At 41.9% G+C, this 24,348-nt stretch overlaps 1 protein-coding gene across 1 annotated transcript in view; it reads left to right on the top strand.

Moving 5' to 3' along the window:
* Window positions 1–21,792, top strand: part of LOC137296138 (probable ATP-dependent RNA helicase DHX37) — a 40,052-nt gene extending 18,260 nt beyond the window's left edge. The window contains exons 13-29 of the mRNA XM_067827843.1: window positions 264–360; window positions 551–631; window positions 934–1,041; window positions 1,436–1,560; window positions 1,755–1,851; window positions 4,927–4,992; window positions 5,785–5,863; window positions 7,590–7,777; window positions 8,147–8,209; window positions 14,187–14,343; window positions 14,591–14,711; window positions 15,206–15,269; window positions 17,807–17,921; window positions 18,294–18,431; window positions 18,994–19,162; window positions 20,473–20,570; window positions 21,628–21,792. Coding sequence (XP_067683944.1) covers window positions 264–360; window positions 551–631; window positions 934–1,041; window positions 1,436–1,560; window positions 1,755–1,851; window positions 4,927–4,992; window positions 5,785–5,863; window positions 7,590–7,777; window positions 8,147–8,209; window positions 14,187–14,343; window positions 14,591–14,711; window positions 15,206–15,269; window positions 17,807–17,921; window positions 18,294–18,431; window positions 18,994–19,162; window positions 20,473–20,570; window positions 21,628–21,710 — 1,849 coding nt within the window. The 3' untranslated portion in view covers window positions 21,711–21,792. The remainder of the gene's footprint in view (window positions 1–263; window positions 361–550; window positions 632–933; window positions 1,042–1,435; window positions 1,561–1,754; window positions 1,852–4,926; window positions 4,993–5,784; window positions 5,864–7,589; window positions 7,778–8,146; window positions 8,210–14,186; window positions 14,344–14,590; window positions 14,712–15,205; window positions 15,270–17,806; window positions 17,922–18,293; window positions 18,432–18,993; window positions 19,163–20,472; window positions 20,571–21,627) is intronic.
* Window positions 21,793–24,348: the final 2,556 nt, after the last annotated feature.

Below are 24,348 nucleotides of genomic sequence, written 5' to 3'. Positions count from 1 at the left end.
CCAACAATCTGGAACAATCACTTATTGCAGACCTTACTGGGCTCAAGTGCCAATGAAACTTGGTGTCCAGAATATGGATTGTGGATGAAAAGGTTGCTAGCAGGAGTGAGTCCTAATAACCGTAAACTCAGTCAGCTCAGCATTGCAAGTTATTTATGATGAAACACTTGTAGTGTTAACTGTGTATCATAGGGTGTTGTGCAGGTGGAAGATACCAGACTGAAGTGTAAACCAATGGTATGTATACTTGTACGTTTTATCAGCTACTCGGTGATGCCACAAGATGAGGAGATGGAATATGGAGAGCCAGACTCTGAGGAGGAGGTTCAGCTGGAGGATGTAGAGGACCTCTCTGAAGAGGTCAGTCTGCTCACTTGTCCCCATCAAACTGATGCTAGTGGAACTCTGTAATCTGTATTGCATCAACCAGACATACTGCAAAACTTATATTTATGAGAGCTGGTTTGATGTTACCATGGCAACAGTCTCCCTTCTATTTAGTATGACTGTGAGTTATCTCAACTAATGATGGTGTATATCTGTGTTCTAGGAAACTGATGCTGAGAGCTCTCCTGACCCCATGTATGTTCTGCCCCTGTATTCCCTTCTCTCCAGTGACAAGCAGGTCAAGGTGAGGATTTCAAGGTCACCACATCAATGCCTCTATAGGCAACAATTGTAAGAGTCTACTGATTGTCATTGTACCACAATCCTGACCTGCTAACATATCATTATGCACCTATGTGCGACTCACTGCTTACACTGACAACTGTTGGTTCTAGAAACACAGTCAGTACCCAGAACCTGGCACATGTAAGGGAGACAGTTGTGTACAGAGAATTCTGATGACACCCCTGCATTGAATGCAGACTAGATAATATTCTAGCGACTGTTATTTAACCGCATGTTACAATGTTATTACCTGCCCATCAGGTGTTTGATCCCCCCCCCGAAGGATGTCGGCTGTGTGTGGTTGCCACCAATGTTGCTGAAACGTCACTCACCATTCCCAACATCAAGTATGTGGTGGACACAGGAAAGGTAGGTTTCCTAACCGTGGCCATCAGGGGTTTGTCAGTGCAGTGTCTCTTCACTCAAGCTTGGGAAGGTGCACTGGATTATGGTTGATTTGTGGACATACATACATACATACAATAAAGCTGTACTTTGTGTAATAAATAATGTTTATGTGCTTATCTTATTTACCAAATATTCTCTTATATTTGATAAAGCTGGAGTTTTCTGCTGTGGTAATAATGTCATCCTGATAATATATATGCTTTTGTGGAATCAGGCCATGGAGAGGAGAGCCCAGATAGCACTTCAGTAACATTCTTGAACAATCACTGACTATCACCTCCCTTAGATCGCCGCTGAAGGCATGTAAAATTGAACAGGAATGTGTTTGAAAACGTTTAATCAATCTTTTATTCAGACAAAAACCAAGTTTTATGACAAGGTTACTGGTGTGTCAACATTTCGGGTCACATGGACATCTAAAGCATCAGCCAATCAGAGAGCAGGTCGTGCTGGGCGTGTTGGTGCCGGTCATTGCTATAGGTACAGTGTGACCTTCTTAAACTCTTGAAGTCAGGACTACTTTGATGGTAGTCATTTGTAGTCCAGTCACCAACAAGCAGGGTTTGTAATGGTGCCAGGCACTTCACTCTGGTATAATTTCACTGTATTGCATGCCATTTTATGTGTTTATGATATGAAACTGTCACTACATGATGTATTTACTTGTCTTACAGGTTGTACTCCTCTGCTGTCTTCAATGATGAATTTGAGAAATTTGCTCCTCCTGAAATTTCTCGGCGTCCAGTAGATGACCTTATTCTTCAAATGAAGGTATTATTTGTGAGGGGATTTTGGAACCAGGAAGTAATAAACTTGTAAAGGGTGTGAGCAGAAATAGTTTACTTCTGTCCGTACATTTGAGAGTCCTCAGAAGACCCTCAGTGATACATTCACGGGGATGTTCAAGGCTAGCAATGTCCCAATAGTATGTAGATCACAAGGTCTGTATCCTTTGTTAAAGGACCACTAAACTCAATTTTTTGGTACTCTTTTTATCACTGCATATGAAAGACATTTGGTTAGTCATAAACGAAACACCATTTATTTTTTAAAAAAACTTGTGGTTATTTAATGAAATGGAGTTTAAGTTTCATCGAGTTTATAAAATTAAGACTGCTTACTACACATTGCTGACTAAATGGATTTTGCATGGATATAATGCTTTCTTCCTCGGAAACGAGGTTGTGGTCGAAGTGACAATATTATTGTAAGTAATATTATATTGACCCCTTATATTGACCGACTCCAAGACTGAAATTGTTATGTTATAAGCAGTGTCATGTAAAATCATAATGTCCCTCAATAAAATACATATTTTACTACCGGTAGAAAGTAATTTTGATTTTGTAAGTCGGTGAAAACAAACTTACATAGCATTCATCCTCAGACAGGGCGCCGCCATTTTTGAAAATCGTGAAGTCACGGGGTAAAGTCCGTTAGAATTATTGAGATTATGACTTGTTCTCATCAAGTTAGAAAATCAAAACTACTTTTTACTGGTAGTTAAATATGCATTTGAATCATGGCCAAAAGGATTTTGCATGACACAACTTTTAACATAAGGACTTCTCCCAAGGAAGCCAGGTGGTATTCGAAGTGACATTTATATTGCAAGCAATGTTATATTGACCTCCACCTCACTTCCAAGAGTGAAATTGTTATGTTATAAGCAATGTCATGCAAAATCCTATTGTCCATCAATAAAATACATATTTTACTACCAGTAGAAAGTAATTGTCCTTTTGTAAGTCGGTGAAAACAAACTTAAATAGCATTCATCCCAAGACAGGGCGCCGCCATTTTTGAAAATCGTGAAGTCAAATCCATTTGAATTAATGAGATTATGTATGTTTTGTTCTCATCACATTAGAAAATCAAAACTACATAAATATGTATTTGAATCATTACCAAAAGGAGTTTGCATGACACAACCTGTAACATAACCATAACGGGGTCTAAATGAAAATAATGCGCGATAAATTTCTTCACTTGCTAAATTTACTTGGTTTGTAACGTTCACTCACCAGTATGTAGACACATGTCAATATACGTCTTTATACTTGGTCTCATAATCCTAATTACTGTATAATCATACTTGTATGCATTTTGAAACTTAATAAAAAGAAGCGATCTGCGAATGGATAACAGGAATGTAATATGTTGACATTTCATAGTTTTCCTATATGAATCATAATTTGCACGCACACCCTAGTGTATGTCGTCTGCATCATTACACTTAACCACGAAAACAATGATTCTGTTGAAAGCTACAACAACTTATCAAAAACAAAAATGCAAATATTAAAATTAAAGTTATAGGAGCAATGTCAGGCTGTTACCTTCTTCGAGGAATGTATCCATCAATCTCCACAAAAACAAGTGATATATAATTCATCTGCAGATTTCCCAAGTGATGTGTCTTTTAACAGTCTAATATAAGAAAACGTGATGTATCATTTCAAGTTTTTCACATTGCTGTATAGTTTCATTGGTTACCCAAGATAGCACACCTGACAACTAATTGCATAATGTGCGTCATTCTTTTTAAAACGTTATTTAGTTAGCCAATAATGAGCAATCAATCAATGTATTGGCGGTTAATCCTTTGAAAGGAGGGTGTTGTTTTACATAGACACAGACACGACAAAGTGTATTCAGTATAGATTAGTAAATGTACATACATAAACACTACCTTTTGACAAATCCCCCATTTAAATCTCCATAAAACTAATTAATCAATCAGAGTGTTATCGGTTAATCCTTTGATCGATCCAGACAAAAGAAATGCCAAATGGGGGCCTAAGTGTAATCTAAGGGTAATCTAAGTGGCGTTACGACTAATTATATGTTATAAATTCATTAACTGAGCATCAAGTGAATGATGACAAATAACGTGTAGGTTTATACCACCTAACACGGATTACAACCTAGCGACACCAAGTGATTTTGACAGAATCGTCTATGAAAACAAGGGTTGTAACTCGAAAACTAGGCAAAGCAGGAGACAAAACTAAATGATAGTAGATTGTGAGAACATATAGCTTTCATTTTTCTCAACAGATTTCACGATTTCAGGTTTATACAAACCTGTAAACGAAATAGTTTAACCCCTTAAATGTAGATGAATACTGCACAGACCCTCATTTCTATACCCACTATTACGTCACTGAGACGCACCGCTCTGATTGGTTGAAATTTCGTTTGCGGCTGAGAATTGTGCACTGTTGACAAAAAGGTCGATTTAAGGTAATTAAAGATCGAAATGAGCAGTTTTAATGACAGGGTTTCATTTACAACGATGTCAGCAAGTGATTTTGCATTTGTACCCTATTGGAGTATATATGACCTTTAAAGAGACGGGTTTCATGGTTGGGATCACATGGTGACATTTTTTTGTTAACAAAAGTATCAGATAAATCTAAGATATCACCCCAGCATCCATACTCTATCAATTGTTTCTAAAGGGGCAGTTTGTGTTCATTGGTTGCATCCAGTCTTAGTTTTAGCTCACCTGACTTCAAGTAAACTGAGTTGATGACATGATCCATTTGGTCTTATTCAGCCATATTGTAAACATGGCCATTCCTGTTCTTTATTATCTTTATCATTGAACTTAAACATCTTCTTAATGGTTGTTTGGCTATGTAAACAACTATGTGCTTGATTCTACTCATGATCACATCATGTTTTGTTCCAATCATGGGAACTATACTAGATTCTGGTCCTTCAGGTTATACAGAAAATACGTGACAAATATTTGTTAGTTGTTGTGCATGCGGTTTATGCCTGCTATAACCTGGACAGAGTTTGATTTTGTTTCAATACATAAATGTTTTCTCATTCCAGGACATGAACATAGACAGAGTAGCTAACTTTCCATTCCCCACTCCCCCAGATGTGGAACAAATAAAGGTCAGGGGCATATAATCCATGCCATACTTCACACTGTAATATCTTTGTAAACTTTCAAGAACTGTGGAAAACATGAGGTTCATCATCATCGTCATCATCATCATCGTCATCGTTGTCATCATCATCATCATCATCATCATCATCATCATAGTAACACATTTGTAACGCACTGGTATCCAGGCTGACAGTGTACATAGAATCATTTGCTTGTTCATGCATACAGATGAAACAGACTGTATGCCTATCTCTCTTGATGTGATGAAATACATAATGTTCAGCCAACAATTCATGCATAATGTGAATCATTTCCGAAGACAGTTACTGTACACTGATGCCTTGAATATGTTGTGTTCTCAATATGTTTTGAACACACAAACAATGAATGAAGAGTATAATGCCTACAGTCTTACTTTGGAAAAAGACCAGTGTGATGCAAACCTGATGAATTTATTTTGGCCTAGCAAGTACAACAGCTTCTGAGTAATTTCATGTTGTGTTTGTGGTGGTAGCAGCTCAGGACTGGTATTGACAGTATGTCATGTTGTAACTACAGCATTCTCACTGTACTTTTAGAGATGATATGCAAAGCATATTCTGAAAATCTGAATTGATATATCATTCCCAAGTAATAGAATTATGTTTCACAGTAGTGAATTATGATGTGAATACTTACTGACACTAAATCAGTTGGTTGGCCTTTTGTTTCCTAAGTTGTGGTCCTGGCTCATCATCTATAATCTAATACCTTGTTACTACTTGCTGGTTTCATGTTTGGGTTATCTCCCTTATCAGGCTGGTGAGAAACTGTTGATCTCCCTTGGGGCACTGACACCACCACAGAAACCCAGGTCCTACAGATGTAAGGGCAGAGGTAGGAAGATTCATTGTAATTTCTGAATGACTGATGTTGTTGATGCTATCCCAGACCTATATCTTGCTGTTAATGACCTTTCCTGATACTGCTTGACTGATGGAGCTATAATGTCAGGCCCTTCCTTAAGTAATGGAAGGAATTATGGTAAATTTGAAGGAGTTGCATATCAAATGTAAACAAATGCCGATAGGGCCGATGTGTTTCTGTTATTACCGCTAAACTACCGATATCGCTGCAATTGTTTCGCGAGTGGGCTGCGTTTGTTTACATTTGAGATGCAATTCCTTCAAATTTGCTGTAATTCCTTCAGTTACTTAGGGGGGCCTGATAGAGACCCAAGTGTGATTCCCCACATGGGTACACAGTGTGAAGCACATTTCTGCTGTCCCCCACTGTGATATTGATGGAATATTGCTAATTGCCATGTAAAACCATACTCACTTCCTCTTATGATGACACCTTATCTCCTTCACATCAGTGCAGTGTTCTTGCATGTGTTTAAATTTAAAACAACTCATCGGGTTCTTAAGAACCACTGTGAACAAGGTGTAGATTTTGGCTCTTACTATATGAATATGTGTTGCAACATACGTTGTCCTCTCACTCTATTGTCTCCCTTGATGTGCAATAGAGTTCATCCCCTGAGACAGTCTTGAGGGCTTTAAGTATTGTGGACTATTATTCCCATTGTGTCTGATGTTTTATACTGCATATTTAGCTAATCTGAATGTTTCTGAATGAAATGATGTGATCACAAGTTGAGCCAAATCAGATGCCAGACTGAATAGAAAACACATAGGAGATATAAATATTAGTAGTGGTCCGATTAACTGAAATAATCAAAGATTGGCTGACATGACTAAACAACCAAGTTTTCAACAATATTTTTTGCAAGGTTGGTTTTGTCTGTTAAATTCATAAACGTTACCAGTTCATTCCAAGTCAGGATTAAATTTATCTTAAACACTTCGGGGAACTCTAGGTTCCTAAGATACTAGTCATTCTTCAAAGATGTAAAATTGGCAAATGCATTTTTTTTGCAAAATCTTGAAAGAACTATGTGTTTTTCACGATGCCATTTAGAAAGTGGTCAAATGCAACATATGTCATATTTGGGATTTCACTTTCTTAGTAAAGTACAAATTCTAGTACTTTTTTTCGGTTGAGTCCCATCCGGGATTCGAACCCGCACCCTCAGAGTCAGGCACCTAATCGCCAGCACACAAAGTCAGCCGCCTAGCCCGCTCAGCCACCGCGACTTCCACAAAATGAAAGTCGGACAACTGGTAGTCTAGACTGCGTACTTTGTGGAAGTCTTTTCTGCGACAGTGGAAGTCGCGGTGGCTGAGCGGGCTAGGCGGCTGACTTTGTGTGCTGGCGATTAGGTGCCTGACTCTGAGGGTGCGGGTTCGAATCCCAGATGGGACTCAACCGAAAAAAGTACTAGAATTTGTACTTTACTAAGAAAGTGAAATCCCAAATATGATATATGTTGTATGTGTTTTTCTATTTTTTTAGATTTGCATTACCAAATATAACTGGGAAAATTTGATAAATGACACTAACCAGTTATTTTTGATGGTTGAACCAGTCATCAATTATCACATTTTAACCAATTCCCAACACTAATTAGGATATAAACTTTAATCAGCAGTGTTAGCAAAGAGCTTTTTAAAAACAACAAATCATTTTGATCAAACACTAATGTCTAAGTTGTTGTCAGATACCCCATCAAAGATAACACCAGTTGGTCGAGCAATGGCATGTTTCCCGGTGTCGCCTCGGTATGGCAAGATGTTGTCTCTAGGGCACCAGCACAACCTGCTTCCCTACGTCATCGCCATTGTGTCAGCCCTCTCTGTCGACGAGGTCTTCATGGAGATACAGCCTGCCTCATCTACAGACACAGAGGTGAGAGGCAATTGTGCAACAGTTCCATCCTCAGGAAACTGGACATCTAAGTACAGTGGCTGTTTCATCATTGTATGTGTCACACATAAAACACATTGTACATGCCCAACTAAGGCAATGTTCAGTGGTCTTCCTTAACATTGTCAGGCTCTGCTAACTGTGTGAAGGAATCAGCACTCAGACTATTTCCCAGTCAGCACAATACATGTGATCACTTGGATCAAAGTGGAAGGCTTTGGAAGGTTTATGACTTTTATGTAATGTCTATTCTGTAATGCTGTTGAAACCTCAACTCAGTCCTTCACTCTAACTGGACAGAGCCTCAACATTATGAGAACTGATATGGTATGAATGACTTGATTTCCACAGAAGGAGGACATGAAGCAGAGGATGTCACGGACGATGCAGGTCAAGAAGATGTGGACAGGGCAGGTGAGTGGAAGGGTGGGTTTGAATATAATTATTGTGTGGAAGAGATAGTGATGGTCTAGAGGCAGTGAAGGTGGAGGAGATAATGAAGGTGCGAGAGGTGATGAAGGTGGCAGAGATGAAGGTGGAGGAGATGTGAAGGCCTTGGAGATAAGGCAGGTGGTGGAGGTAATGAATTTTTTGGAGATAATAAAGGTCAGGGAGATAATGAAGGTGGAGGCGATAGTGAAGGTCTAGGAGATAATTAAGGTCTTGGACATAATGCAGGTGGTGGAGATATTGAAGATGGAGGAGATGGTGAAGGTCTGGGACACATAAAAGGTCTAGGAGATCATGAAGGTGGTGGAGGTAATGAAGGTGTAGGAAATAGTGGAGCAGAAAGAGATAATGAAATTTGGGGAAGTAATGAAAGTGGAGGAGATAATGAAGGTCATGGATATTATAATGGAGGTAGTGGAGATAGTGATGGAGTAGAAGATAGTGAAAGTCTGGAAGATAATGTGAGATCTAGGAGATAGTGAGGGTGGTGGAGGTAATGAAGGTAGATAATGAAGGTAGTGGTGACAATGAAGGTCTAGGAGATAATGAAGGTAGTGGAGATAATGAAGCTGGTGGAGGTAATGAAGATTGAGAGGATAATGAAGGTGAGGGAGATAGTGAAGGTCTGGGAGATAATGATGATGGAGAAGATGATGAAGGTCTTGAAGGTAATGTAGGTGGTGAAAATAATGGAGGTTTTAGAGATAATTAAGGTCTGGGAGATGAAGGTTGTGGAGATAAAAAGGAACTACTGAAAGGAGTGAGGGATTGTTACTGAGGAGTTACCGAGGGCTGACAAGATAGTGAAGGTGGATTGGATTATGGGATAACGAATTGGTTGGGGGTGGGGTGGAGGGGATTGGGAGGGGGAAGCAGTGAGGTTTGAGCCACTGGAGGAAGAGGCAATGAGGGTGGAAAAAATAATGAATGTGGAGATGATAATGATGGTAGGGATGTTGAGGAGGAGTTGGTTGTTATTAATAATAATTGTTAGTTTTGAAGTATATAACATTTTTTACTTACCTTACTGTAGGTCTACAGGATATTACCTCAAGCTTCGCTTAGTAGGAGATCTGACGGAGTTGAATTGCTATTCAATCTTGAATGGCTACCTAGCAATCGACTGTCATGATACAGAAGTATCTGGATCCACGACTCCACGAGAACTTCACGTTTTACTTCAAGCGCCATCTTGTGTAGACGTGTTGGGTTGCTAACTTTTGTTTTGACTCGATACGCTTTGCACTGATTCCTTTACAGGTTCTTGGTGTTGTGGTATGTAAGATTTTTCAATCTTTGTGTCGATTATAAGGTATGATTTTGTTATTGTACACTTGTCGGCTACCTCGGATGAGACACGGTAGTGTGTTTCCTCTTTTCGATATTGCCTCCGTAAATTTTAATGGATTGGTTTCATTTATCAGCTGGTTGTTTTCTGTGTATAGTTTCCGCGATATTAAAGCTTTGTGCACCCACCCTTTTTGTCCGGACTGTGCTAAGGTTACGTGCACTCTTCAGCAACGCTATGCAGCTTGTTTGGGGTTACCAAATGCTGACTTTAAGGTGTTTTTGGTGGTGGACAGGAAGAGGAAGACTCAGAAGCTAAGGAAGATGTCACGTTTCTCTGCATCCTCTTCTGGATCCAGATTATCCGAACCCTGTACGACGGATTTGCAGACAGTGTTGGAGGTGACGGGGGTGGCGTCTGATGCTTCTGCGAGCGCGGACCCGACGCTGAGACAGACGCTGACGACGCTACCAATGCCGATACCGACGTCGGCGCCTACCACCCAGACGGGAGATTGGATGGATTTGTCTGGCACCGGCCCCTTCGATGATGTCAGGCATATCTCAGCATTGGACGGCGACCCCAACTAGAGCTCCTCCGTTAGTCCAGGACTTTACAGAAGCGATGCCGAGAGAGGAGTGCATTTGGTTACCGGCGCCGGTGCATCTCAAACTACAGATACGCCGGACTTGGAGAGTTCGGTGCCAGGGTTCGACGCACTGGCGTATGGGACGCCAGTTCTATCACCAGCGGTAGAGTGAGAGCAGGGTGACCGGGTGTCAGGAGATCAAGGTCTAGTAGTTCCTGAAGCCAGTCTCAGCACTAGCATCAGCTACATCAGCGGTGGCTGTGGATTTAACGGAGAATAACGAGTCCCGATTAGAGCATTTGTCATCATTGTTCCTGTGGCAGGGCTTGGTGCTTGATGACTTGCTGGCACGTATGTACAGCTTTGGCGATGACAACGGTGGTGCGCAGGATAGTATTCTTAGATGCTTGTTCATGGCAGGAAGAATCCAAGCGCTGGCTTATAAGAACTCCATTTTCCTCAGAGGCCCTCTTCAGTAATGCTATTCCGGAAGTGTACAAGGAACATGCGGAGTTAACCAACACTGAGGTGTCATTATCAGTGTTTCAGGCCCTATCATCTGCCTTTCGTGACAGAGCGGGAACATGTGGCAGGGGAAAGAAGCGCTGCATTCCAATGATTGAATCTGTTAGATCCGCCTTTGCCAGAGGTCGCAACCCGGGCAACGTGACAGACGATTGCCGCAAGCCGTCAGATACAACCAGGGACGCCACCCCCTTCAGAGGGAAGGGGAACCGCCCCTATTCAAGACATTGAGAGTGTCACATGTCACGACTGGGACCTCCCGCCCCCAGCTGTGCCACTGTTTCCTACACCAGTAGACGGGAGACTGGGCATCTTTTGGAAGAACTGGTCCATCTTCGAAGATCCTTATGTTACCAAAATCCTAAAGAAGGGCTACAAACTACCGGTCATGTAGCCTCCACCGTTGACATCTCTGCCGTCGGTGAGGATGTATCCAGAGTCGCAGTGTCAGTTGTTGGCAGACAGCATCAAGGAAGTGTTGGACCCATGCCTCTCACCAGGTTTCTACTCTCTGGTCTTCCTCATTCCCAAGAAGAACTCCGACAAGCTACGCATGATCCACAACAGTCGTTACTTGATGGAGCCTCCTCACTTCAAGATGGTATCTCTGGAACAGCTGCACCTCAAGTTGGCCCCTTGAGTCAGTTTCTTCATCTCAGGCAGATAGAGTTCGACCCATACATAGACGATTGCCTGCTCAGCCAGTTTGAACCCCTCAGTTGCTACACAGACAGCTAGACTTAGCTATTTGTCTCCTGGAGCAGTTAGCGTGGATAATCAACTTGGAGAAGTCGCAGTTGCATCCCACGCATGAATTGGTGTTTATCGGGGGCCTGTTCAAATCCCTCTCAACCGATGGGAGAAGATTTCCCAGTTTGTAGCGAAAGGACAGGCTAGAGCTTGTCATATTCCAGGTTGCAGAAACGTCCTAGCCGAAGCGCTCTCCAGGGAAGCTGTCCCTGACTGAGTTGATGCTTCACCCGGCGATATTTCGGCTCATATGTCACGATCACGGGTGCCCGCTGATAGACCTATTTGCCACGAAGTTCAACGCTAAGCTTCCAGTGGACGTGTCTCTGATACCAGACCCTGCAGTTTGGGCGGTTGGCACTCTGTTGATGTCTTGGGAAGGACTGGATGCGTACGCCTTCCCGCCGCCAGTACTAGTACCAGCGGTAGTGGCGAAACTCAAGCTCACGGTGAGGATCTGTCTGCTTTTGGTCGTGCACTGGTGGCCAGTGAGGACGTGGTTTCCAGAATTGTGCCGTCTTGCAGAAAAAGATCTGTTCCGGCTTCCAGAGTGGGATCAGTGACGCCATCCCCACAGTCGGACACTGCACCCGCGCCCGGACCATCTGCAAAGGAGTTTGAGGGCCAAGGGGTATTTATCTCAAGCGGCGAAGATCATTGCCCGGGTGCACAGAGTTTCCATCCGATCACACTATGATGGCAAGTGGGCTACATTTGAGAAGTTCTGTGCCCAAAAGTCGCAGGACCCGCTGTTAGCGTCACCCCAGTTTCTGGTGGAGTTTTTACATTATTTGCGATGCTCGAGGTAGCTCAGGGGCAGTACTATTGGGACTTACCTGTCAGCACTAAATTCAGTGTTTATCTGTCAGAGGAGATAGGAAGGTCTCAAAGATCCCTGAACTAGTTGCTATGTTGAAGCGTTCAAGTTGGAGGACCGAAAGGTTAAGTTCCGGCCGACAGCGTTGGTTAAGTTCCGGCCGACCTGAACGTTGTGCTACAGCACTTGAGAGGTCGCCCCTACAAGCTGCTAAACAACTGAACAAGGAAGGCGGTGTTTCTGCTAGCGCTAGCTACAGCGACGAGAGTTAGCGAACTTCCAGACGGGGTCAACCAGACCATACGGGGTCAAGCAGGTTATTCACCTTCCCCCCTCTTACGGCCATCGTCGTACCAGAGGATCAGAAAGAGCAGTTACTTTGTCTGGTTCAGGCCCTCAGATTATATATCAAGAAGTCCTCTCCTCGTCGGGGAACTAGGAAGAGATTGTTCCTGCCTTTTTCCACGACTACAAGAGGGGAAGTCACCAGGAACACAGTAGCCTTATGGTTGAGGCAGACCATCCTGGCAGCTTACGATGCACAGAATGCACACCTGTCATCTAACAACCTGCACGAGGTTCGAGCATTAGCCTCGACTATGGCCCTGCACAGGAACTGTACAGTTCCTGACATTATGGCTGGATGCTTCTGGCGGTCCTCTACAGCTAGCCATTATTTGCGGGACTTGGGGGGGCTGCAGTCTTTCGGACCATTGGTGGTTGCACAGCAAGTCATGTGTCCGGCCGCCCTATAAGCTACCATATTTGTTAACTCGGTTCAATGGGGGTCTTGTACTTACATGAGATAATGTACCGTACCCCTCCAATGGTTAGTATGTGACCTGCTACTCTGATTCTGGTTCCAGTTGAACATCTCGAGAGATTGTTGCGGCAGACCGGCGTACAGTGAATCAGTAGTGGTCCAGCTGCCCCAAGGCATATGTGGGATGTTAAGATGCTGACGGTCCTCTGGTGTCCTACACCACCGTCCTGCCTGTTGCATCCATATGCTATAGACCTATGGTAAGGTAAGTAAAAAATTTGTTAAAATCTAAATATTTTAGATATTTAAATACTTACCTTACCTTAGGGGCGGTCAATCCCTCCCAACGCTGGATGCTCCTTCCTACTACGGACTCTTTCAACGAGTAGTAAAAGTGAAGTTTCTGTGGAGTCTGCACGCATGCGCAGTGGGGAGATCCAGATACTTCGTATCATGACAGATGTCGATTGCGAGGTAGCTATTCAAGATTGAATAGCAATTCAACTCCGTCAGATGTCCTACTAAGGGAAGCGTGAGGTAATATGCTCTAGACCTATGGTAAGGTAAGTATTTAAATATCTAAAACATTTAGATTTTAACAAGTTTAAGAAAAAAGAAGAAAGGGTAAGGATATTTAGCCTCTTGTCAGTTAAAAGTTTAATATTAGTTTGTGCACATTATTCTTGTAGTTTCTGTAAGCTGAAAAGATGTCTAAAGTGGCACATTGCTTATGACCATTGCTATCCAGTGGCTCCTTTCACAAGGTAACCTTAACTAAGGTTATCCATAACTCCCATTCTTTAACACTGCACTAAGGTTACCGTAAGTCTAAGGTAACCATAGTGCAGTGTTAAGGAATGGGAGTTATGGTTAACCTTGGTAAAGGCTGCTTTGTGAAGGAGCCCCAGATCTGTGTGATGTTGTAAGAGGATGTTAAGATGTATGCCTTTTGACTTTTGATTACACAATGCCATTTAGAAAGTGGTCAGATTTGGGATTACACTTTCTTTGTAAAGTACACATTTTAGTACTTTTTTGGTTAAGTCCCATCCACACTTTATGTCCTGGCAATTATGTGCCTGACTGAGGGTGCGGGTTTGAAGCCCAGATGTTACTCAACCACAAAAGTATTAGAATGTGTACTTTACAAAGAAAGCGTAATCCCCAGTATGACATATGTTATTTTTGACTTTTGTTGACTCTTACCAGGGTAACTCAATGTTGCTTGGCGACCTGATGATCCTCTTGAAGGCTGTTGGGTCATGTGAATATGAGGGCTTCTCCCAAGACTTCTGTCACAAGTTTAGGATCCGCTTCAAGGCCATGAAAGAAATCAGAAAACTACGAGCACAACTCACAAATACAGGTGTGTGCTTTCAGACTCTAGGTTATTGTGAACATTTAAACAGTCAATTACAGGACATTGTGAAAACTATTGGACCAGTGAGTCGTGGCCCTTTGCAGTGCCTGGATCTGCCGGTCATTAACTTCAGATTGTACACTCAGGTACTGGAGGGATGCTAGTGGTTTAATGTGATTGTTCATACCAACCTGGAACCTAGGTTTTGCTGTAATGTTTTTGTATTTTACAGAAATCAAACTACATTTTTCAGTCAATGGAGTCATCCCGGAGGCTGACCTGTGTGTTGACCCGAAGCTGACCCCTCCAAATGACCTTCAGGCAAAACTTCTTCGTCAGATTGTATTATCCGGACTTGCTGATCACGTGGCCAGGTAGTACATGCCATGGCAGTTCAGAATGATCGCCAATATTTGTGATCGGATGCTCTTGTATTTGTTAAAGGCACAGTTGATTATTGTCCCCACATGACATGCTTGTAGAGATGCTAGAGACTTCTTACATGTGGAGCTGAAGTACAACAAACCTGAGGATGTCAGAGGCTTTATGCAAGCTGGGTATAGTTCCTATATACCCTAGTATGTCACTTGCTATATGAGCTGGGATTACAACCCATATAGGCCAGGATGTCAGAGCCTTTATGCACATGTCTTTAAGCTGTGACTAATGATGACTTCCCTAATATCACTACTTGTTTGTCAGTCCAAGCTTCAGGTCACTGTCCTGTCATTTCACTGAAAAATACCAGTGATATTGCTTACTTTATTGAGAACTCATACCTACAATAAAATGATTTGAAATTACATGCAAGGTCCATGGTTCATCTTTTGTCTGAAGTCATGGAATCATTCCATGTTTGATGTTTCAGAAGAGCACCTGCCCCACCCCCAGGTGCCACAGAGGATGAGAAGAAGCTGAAGCATGCATACTATGTGAGTGAGGACATGGCAGACGCTATAGCCAGGATAGCAGATCACTGGAGTCACTTGCAATGATTGCAGTCACAGGGAAATGTGATGTCACATGCAGTTTTGGTTGTATAGTGATGTGTGGTCCTGTGCATAGAGCTCACATATCAGTTGAAGTTAACCTATGTTGGGTGCAGGGGGTCCATGGATGGTTGATGTCTGACAGTTTCTAGAACTTTAGTCCTGCACCGCAATGAAGCACATGATACATACATGTATGTTCAAAATTGCCTGTGTTTATTCAGCAGAAAATGGGTACCCGGTCGTGTGACTATTAACCCCACAGGCAACTTGGGTTATCTGGTGTAATAATCATGCCTAGAATTTGTGATGTGCCAGTGAATGGTTCTGAGTTGGATACCAGACACAATATTGATGATGACAATGTTTGAACATATTTAATATTTGACTTAATACCATCAATATATCATCATTGGTTGCTAACTGGGCATCTTCATATGAAACAATGCATATTTCAATCTTGTTAGGAGCTTGAATATAATACAAAAAATCCATTCATGTCTAAATTAGTTTGAATGTTGCTTCAAGATAATGATGTCTGACAAACAACTGCAAATTCTGAAAAATAATTAAATATTGCAGAAGTCATGTGCAAAAAGATTTGTTGTAGTGCAAATTATTGTGTTCATGCATGTAAGGTCTTACTGAACGGTATATATATACACCTGGAAATTAATCAAGCAACACCCCAATTTTTTCTATTGGAGCAACTTTGAAGTGTTCTGACAATCAAAATATGCCGGGTTGATATAGTTTGACACTTTTTTATTCAACAGACGATCTCTGACAAACAACTTAAAGGGAAAAAGTATCAAGACTTTGCTTTATTGCAACGAAATCCAAATTCTTAAAACTGTCTTAAATTCATGAAAAAATGGACACAATTTACTATTCATCCACAGACGTTGTTGTCAGGTGTATTAACACAAATGTCACATGGAAAGAAAGAACAGTCATCTGAGAGTCTGCACACCGACTTTCATCAATATCTAGTGTGTCCTCCCTGCGCACGCACCACCGATTCCAGACGCCTCCTCATTCCTTGGATGAGTCTCCGGATCTGATTCTGGGGGATCCTGTTCCACTCCTCATGCAGGGCAGCCGTCAATTCGTTGAGATTATGGACTGGTGGGTCTCTCTGCCTCACACGACGGCCAATAAAGTCCCACAAATGTTCAATGGGGTTGAGGTCAGGGCTCATGGCAGGCCATGGAATTCTGTCAATTGCATTTTGCCGCAAAAAATCATTTACAGCATGCGCCCTGTGAGGTCTAGCATTGTCGTCCATAAATATGGGTCTCGTTGCCAGAGGATGGTTCTCAAAATGAGGTACCACAGCCCTGTCAAGAACCTCCTGTTGGTAACGAACACCGTTAAGGTTGCCACGGATGGTAATGATATCCAACTTGCAGTTCATGGAAATGCACCCCCATACCATAACGGAACCTCCCCCAAAGGCCACAGTCTCCTGGATGTTCCGTGGAGCCATTGCTGTGTTCCTCTGCCTCCAGACCCGAGTACGACCGTCCACCATGTGCAGCAAGAACCGGCTCTCATCTGAGAAATGGACCTTCCTCCAAGAGGCAATGTTCCAGTGCAAACGGTCATTACACCAGGCCAGTCGGGCTGCCTTATGGGCTGGAGACAGTCTGGGTCGCTTGATTGGCCTCCTTGCCCGGTATCCTGCAGCTTTCAGACGATTCCGAACAGTCCTGTTCGAGATGGGTCTCCCTGGAAGCCACTCCTGTCTCAACCGAGAGCTCGAGTCGAAGGACCTGCGCCGTACAAGTCTCAGTAAAGCTCTGTCCTCCCGGACTGTGGTCTTCCTGGGTCTTCCTGGTCTAGGCAGGTCTTTAACTTCATTAGTGGCCCGGTATTTTTTCAAAAGTTTTGAAATTATGGAATGATGTCGTCCGATTTGAGTCCCGATTTGTCTTAGAGACATACCAGCATTCCTCATGCCGATTATTTGCCAACGAGTGGCCTCTGATAATTTCCTACGTGCCATGACATTGAAATGAATGAAAAACCGAATGCAATCGACAACCTGCGCTTGTAAACACCCCAGGGAAAAAGTGCATTTTTCGAAAGTTGAGGTTAAAGCAATGCACGTGCGCTGTGCAAGCTTCACGCGCGTCATATCAACCCATGAAAAGCTCATGCTGTATGTCAATACATCAAAATTGAATAATCAATCATCAAAATTACTTCGTTAAACTTTGTTAAGTTTTTATGTGTCTTTGAATTTGGTGTTGCTTAATTAATTTCCATATGTATATATCTCATGTCCTGAGAGACAACATTTTGTTTGTGTTGTGAGGCTGCAGGTGGTGAGTGGTTATTATGGCACTGGGCCTGGCTTATACATACTGTCTATCACAGGTTTTTCTGACACAGATTGCATACTTCCCACAGTGTTGTCAGGGACCTGGAATCCAGGACACTGAATGGCATCCAAGAGAACTGTTTGTATGTTTCAGTGCATGGAGCTGGAAGAACCAGTCTATATCCATCCCACATCCGTCCTCTTCAAGCAGCGCCCTGAGTTCATCATCTACCAGCACATCCATGAAACCTCCAGAATGTACATGAAGGGTAGCTATGCCTGAAATACTCATAAAACGATGTTAAATATATTTACACAGAGGACCGAGTTGGATTACTAACATTGGTACAATGCATGCAGTCCAATTCAGGTGTCCCTTGGCATGATATTGCTGGAATATTGCTGAAAACTGTGTAAAACTCACTCAGTCACTTGGTATTTCACCACATCTTGCATACTATGTCATGTTTGTTGGTCAGTAGTTGAGATCCCACATGGAAAATTGATGGTTATTTCATATAGGTCTTAATAGCACCTAAAACATTTGTATCAGTGGTGTCCAACCTTCCTCAATACTTTTCAACTGTTTCAAGTTCAGTGTAACTTGACTGTAGTTAAACATTGACTGTGTACCTGCACAGGTATTGTGGCTGTCGAGTGTGAGTGGCTGCCTGTCTTTGCCCCCTCCTACTGTGTGTTTTCCAAGCCCCAAGATGACCCTCCACCCCACTACAATGCCCAGACTGGTGAGGTGTTCTGTCATATGACCAGCAGCTATGGTAAGTTGATGAATGTGAAATTGCAGGTAAATAATCTGTTTGTACAAGTGTATGTGTGCGTTATTGTATACTTGGATGATGAACAATAGAATCCATAATAAGGATATGTATCACCAAGTATTTGATAATATTTGTGATATAGATTTTTGGCAGGCATTTATGTACAGATACCTTGACTTTGTCAAGTGGTGGGGCTCTTGTGCATGTAAACCAAAGAAAACTTGGTATACCATTACTAGTAATATATGGTAGGTAATTTCCAAATACTACTTACTTTTTGAAGTATTAGCTTGAAGAATGATCCATTAGTTTTAACAAGATTACAGTCACAACAGACTCACATGCACTGCCACAATAGTATCTTGGCACCAGTCAATGTACAGGACACTTAGGTCTGCACTGCTTCGGACAGTGCTTTTCACCTGTGAGATTGTGCTTGAAATCCAAATTGGCTGACAGACAATCTTATCTTCCCTTAAGACTAAATTGCCTTTTTCTATTGGTTTAAAAATTATAGATATGATTAAAGCCCTAACTCAACTGTGTGTGTTTTGGTCAACAGGTCGGGTCAACTGGCCTGTGCCAGCAGTACCATTGCTTTACCCTGCCGGCCTTGACCGATACAAGTGGTTCGCCCGCTTCCTGCTGGAGGGTCAGGTGGTGCCAGTGATGAAGCAGTTTGTGCCCACACTGCTGTCCACTCCGTCAACTATGGTGAAGTCCTGGGCCAGGTGAGGATACAGTGAATTCCACGGTGGAATTACAGCAAATGTCATGAAAACACTGTCCTTGTAGGGATTCCTCTAGCTGACTCTACCAGCCACCAATGCACTCTACCACTCACTAACACACTCTACCACTCACTAACACATTCTACCACTCACGAACCCACCTCTCAATGTATTTGCTAATCCTGCCCTCTACAACACACCACCAGTCTGGTGCCATTGAATCATTCTTCCATCAACAAGCTCACCTCCACACCCACTTTAACCTACTCTTCTATCCACTAACACTCCTTAACACCCACTAACTAACCTAAACACTCACTCACCCTCCCTAACAGCCACTAACTCACCTTTACACCCACTTTAACCTACTCTTCAATCCACTAACACACCTTAACACCCACTAACTAACCTGAACACTCACTCACCCTCCCTAACAGCCACTAACTCACCTTTACACCCACTTTAACCCACTCTTCAATCCACTAACACACCTTAACACCCACTAACTAACCTGAACACTCACTCACTCTCCCTAGCAGCCACTAGCTCACCTTCATACCCACTTTAACTCATACTAACCCACCTTAACACCCGCTAGCCGGACATGACTCAGACAATCCACTAGCCCACCTTGACACCTGCTAGCCTACCCTGACTCAGACCATCCACTAACCCACTAGACGGACCTGACTCGGACCATCCGCTAACCCACTAGTTGACCCTGACTCGGACCATCCACTAACCCATTAGCCGGCCCTGACTCAGACCATCCACTAACCCACTAGCTTACCCTGACTCAGACCATCCACTAACCCACTAGCCGACCCTGACTTAGACCATCCACTAACCCACTAGCTGACCCTGACTCAGACCGTCCACTAACCCACTAGCTGACCCTGACTCAGACCATCCACTAGCCTACTAGCTGACCCTGACTCAGACCATCCACTAACCCACTAGCTGACCCTGACTCAGACCATCCACTAACCCACCAGAACTTCCATTTACTTCCCCATTGTCTTGTAAATATAACAATTTTCAAATCTGCAGTTTGTGTGTGAAACATGAATTCTTGACTGACAACTTTTAAATGTTTATAAAGACCTCCCCACTTCTGCAACAAATGTCTTACATAATTGTAAAGTAAGCCTTCCCCAAGGCTCGTATCTCAGGGATCATATCTGCAGGTTAGGAGAATGTGCTCCAACACTTAAGTACACTTTGATATGCTCTATTCAACAAAATTGTATAAAAAAAACCCTAACCTATTGCATAAACATGATGAAGTTGTGACTGTGTGTTGCATGTAGACTGCAGCCGCGGACGGAGACACTGCTGTCTGCTCTTGTGGAGGAGGATGTGGATTGCGTGTCTGCTCTCACCAATATGTGGAGAAGCAAACCCAACTGTAAGTCTTTCATGGGCTTTGTCTTCGTTGTGACACAAGATAAAAATTTGCTCATCATTTTGTTTTGCCTAAGTTTTGTTTCATACAGGTCATGCTGTAAGTATCTGTGTTTCCTATATGGATGGCTGGCACAGCAGTGTGACAAGACCATGCACAGACAATTGTACTTGTAATGATACTTGTTATGTCCTGCTGTGTAGTTAGCACAAAGCAGGAGATATAGAATTGGGCTCCATCAGTCTGTCCAAATTGGAATAACTTAAGAACCATCGACTAGAGTCTTTTCGTATTTGGTAACTAGGCTTATCACAGTATAAGAAAGGTCCAGTCAGGTTTGGTGGTGTTGACCTTCATTTCAGTGACTTTACAGTTTTACCCATGTCAGGGACATATCTCAAGAACCATTCACTGGATTTTCTTCATATTCAACATCAAAATTTATCTAGGTAGGCGCAGAGCCTCGTTGATTTTAGTCACCTTTACTTAATTTCCAATATCATGGCGACACTTTGAAGATTTCAGCATGATAAACTGCATGTTAAGTTTGTCAGCAAGATTTCTCTCAAGAACAGTTCACTGGATTTTCTGCATAGACTTTCAAGAATTCCCTTGCATGTTTTTCAATAAAAACAGTTTCTTTATTACTTTTTTTGCATATTTCATGCACCATGACATTCATGTCCAGGTCCAAGTGAGCCATGAAAATATGTGTGTTTGAACCACTATACAGCAAGATATCAAGAGAGGTTGACTAGTCATGTTTTGTTGACATTTAACTTCATCTTAAGCTACGACCTTCACTTTCATTACTTTTCAAGTTTGATTTGTTAATTTACAGCAGGGGATTATGTGACCTGAGTGACAATGCTTGTTTACCTGCCAGGTTTCCTGCTTTGTTTGTCTGGCAGTTCCGATGTTACCGTGAGGTAATAATGACACTATACCAAGTTGATGACAGCTTTTGGACCCAGTGTCTATACCTATGATCAACAGTACATGACTGTTGGTGCTGTACCAGTGTGCTCTTGAATGGATATATTCCTGTGGAATGTTTCAGATCTGTTGGAGGCTTACCTTGAGTGGCTACCTGAGGCACTACATGCAAAAGTCAAGTTAAAATGGCCACCACTGCAGTCATGAGGAGAGAGAAGACAGAATACTCCACTTGTAAATATAATGTGTCATTTAAATTGAACTTTGTAAATAAATCATGACAAGATGATTTGTGTTTTCTGTACTGTTTGTAACCTTGTAATAAAAAATAATCTGAGCCAAGCTTGCCAAACACTTGTGTGTGAAACAGGAAACTTGCACCAGGAGGTCAGCAATATCATGGCAGGTGCCCCAGAAATCAGTTCACATTGTGCATCCATGAAGGGAATTAAGACTTGGCCTGCCGCAGTGCAAAGAAAGGCCACTACCCGACTACCAGCTACCCCCACAAAACACTCCAACAAAGATAAAACGTTATCATTTGTTTTGTGTTAATTAATGCCTCCCTTTTTGAGGCTGCGGTCACATCTTACCATCATGAATGTTTTTCTACTGGAGTATAGTGGTTAATGTAGTAATGATCAAGCTGCTATGTTACCATGCTGTACTAGGGTTAACACAACAGTGCAATAGGGGCATTTACAGTCAACTTGACATGTGAAGGTCCGGGCTTGAAGAAACATTCACAACCCATTCTTGCCATAAAAGGTGACTATGCTTGTCCTACGAGGTGACTAACGGTATCAGTGGTCAGGCTTGCTGACTTGGTTGACACATGTCATCGGTTCCCAGTTGCACAGATCGATGCTCATTCAGTTGATCACTGTATTGTCTGGTCCAGACTCAAATAGTAAAACTGAACTCACTCACTCAGTGCCATAACTCCATATATCCTGCATAAATCAGGTAAAATCTAGATTTATCAACAGACCCTCTCTTCAAATCTTTATTTTTTTCTTTGATAACTTATCTTGGAGGGTTTGCATTCTTTCCACATACTACTCTCAACTCGCTGAGAATACAAAAGCAAGCTGTAGAGTGGCACTAAAATGCTTTTCCAATTACCTGGAAACATGCCTGGCGCGGAGGGAAAAAAAGATGTTATTACACACACATTTGATTATTGATAGTTGACTGTTGAAATTTGGAATATGTTTATGAATGTGATAACAGCCATATACATGGTCGGTCCACATCCCCATGTACACTCCCCCCACAGAGCAGCCACTGCTTGATGAGTCCGTAAAATGTACTTGTGGGATGATTCCGATTTAATATAGTTTCTGATTCATTTTCAGTGGTGGCCATGGTACTTTCATATTAACTGAAATTCCGAAGGTATATGCACTACTATTCGCCGACGATGTGTCAGTGATAGCGGATGCTACTCTACAATGGCAAAAGAAAATGGATGTCCTTGAAGAATTTTCTGATATAACTGAGATGAAAATTAACCTAGATAAAACAAAGAAACTATTAAAAGTGGCATTTTAAAGGGAAAGAAATAAAACTTGTAAACCATTACAGATATCTTGGAATTGTAATCACACCTAAACCTTCATGGACTAAATCACTAAATTGTTCTGCATCTCAAGAAAGAAGAAATCAATCATCAGTATTTACCGATACCAGTGTAATTTTGGTAAATTCAACTTTTTAAGTTGTATGAAAGCATAGTAGTTCATATACTACGCCATGGAGCTGTAATATGGGGGTCATCACATCGGAAATTTTTCAAAAGTGTTCACATTCAATTCCGGAAAAAGATTTCTAGGACTCAGCAAAGCTATGCCGAGCAATATCTCTCTTGGAGAATATGGCAAAACCTACTTACAGCTAACTCATATGACAAAAGCAATTAAATTCTGGTGCAAACTTATCTATCTGAACCCTTCGAGACTATCCTACCAAGCCTGCATCTCTGATACAGGTCGTTATAATTGGGCTTCTGAGATTAGAATGGTCAAAACACGATATGGGAAACATTGATCTGTTCTTACTGGAATTTATGAAACGACTTAAATATAATCTAATTCAGGGTTGGCATTCATTCCTACAAGAACACTCAAAATATTGCAACTACTAGTTACTTAAATCTCTCCTTGAGGTTGAAAAGAACCTTACTAGTGACGTTCAGCCTTATGTTATCAAGCATATAGCTAAATTGCATTGCAACAACTTCAGCCTATTAATAGCATCTCATCGTCATAAAAATATACTCGCAGTTCAAAGCTTATGTGAAATGTTCACAACCAATAATACCATATTCTCCTGTGTTGCACCACGTATCACCATCTTTGGAAAACATATACATGTATCAACCAATATTTCTTTGAAAACTTTGCACAGATTCTTTCAGCCCATGCAGTCCAGTGATGTAAAAACAATCCAAGTTGCAGCTATGTTCCTGTACAAAGTGTTCAACGCACATCGTGTAACCGTGTGAACTTAAAAACTAAATTTAATGCATGCAGTGTACACTATGAATCGATTGCAATACTGTATTTTGGGCCTGAGGCCTTATATTGTAATAAAACTGTATGTCTGTCAGCCATATTACATGTTTTATGTCAACAACCTAATCAGGCAAAATTAACAATGACAACAATTGTTTGATTACTAGGAATTGTTGGAAGTTGTCCATCATGCTGCTACATGACAGACAACATCATGACAAAAACAAACTTTAAGAAAACAAAGATGATAAGGAACTATTTTGATACCAGGTTTCACATCCCCAATCATGGGGCAATGCACTTATTTTCTTTATTGATTATTGACGTGT

This window comes from Haliotis asinina, chromosome 1 (genome assembly GCF_037392515.1).
Source record: "Haliotis asinina isolate JCU_RB_2024 chromosome 1, JCU_Hal_asi_v2, whole genome shotgun sequence".
Classification (NCBI taxonomy): Eukaryota; Metazoa; Mollusca; class Gastropoda; order Lepetellida; family Haliotidae; genus Haliotis; species Haliotis asinina.
The sequence above is the reverse complement of the archived record's forward strand: the minus strand, read 5'-3'. Positions and strand labels throughout refer to the sequence as shown.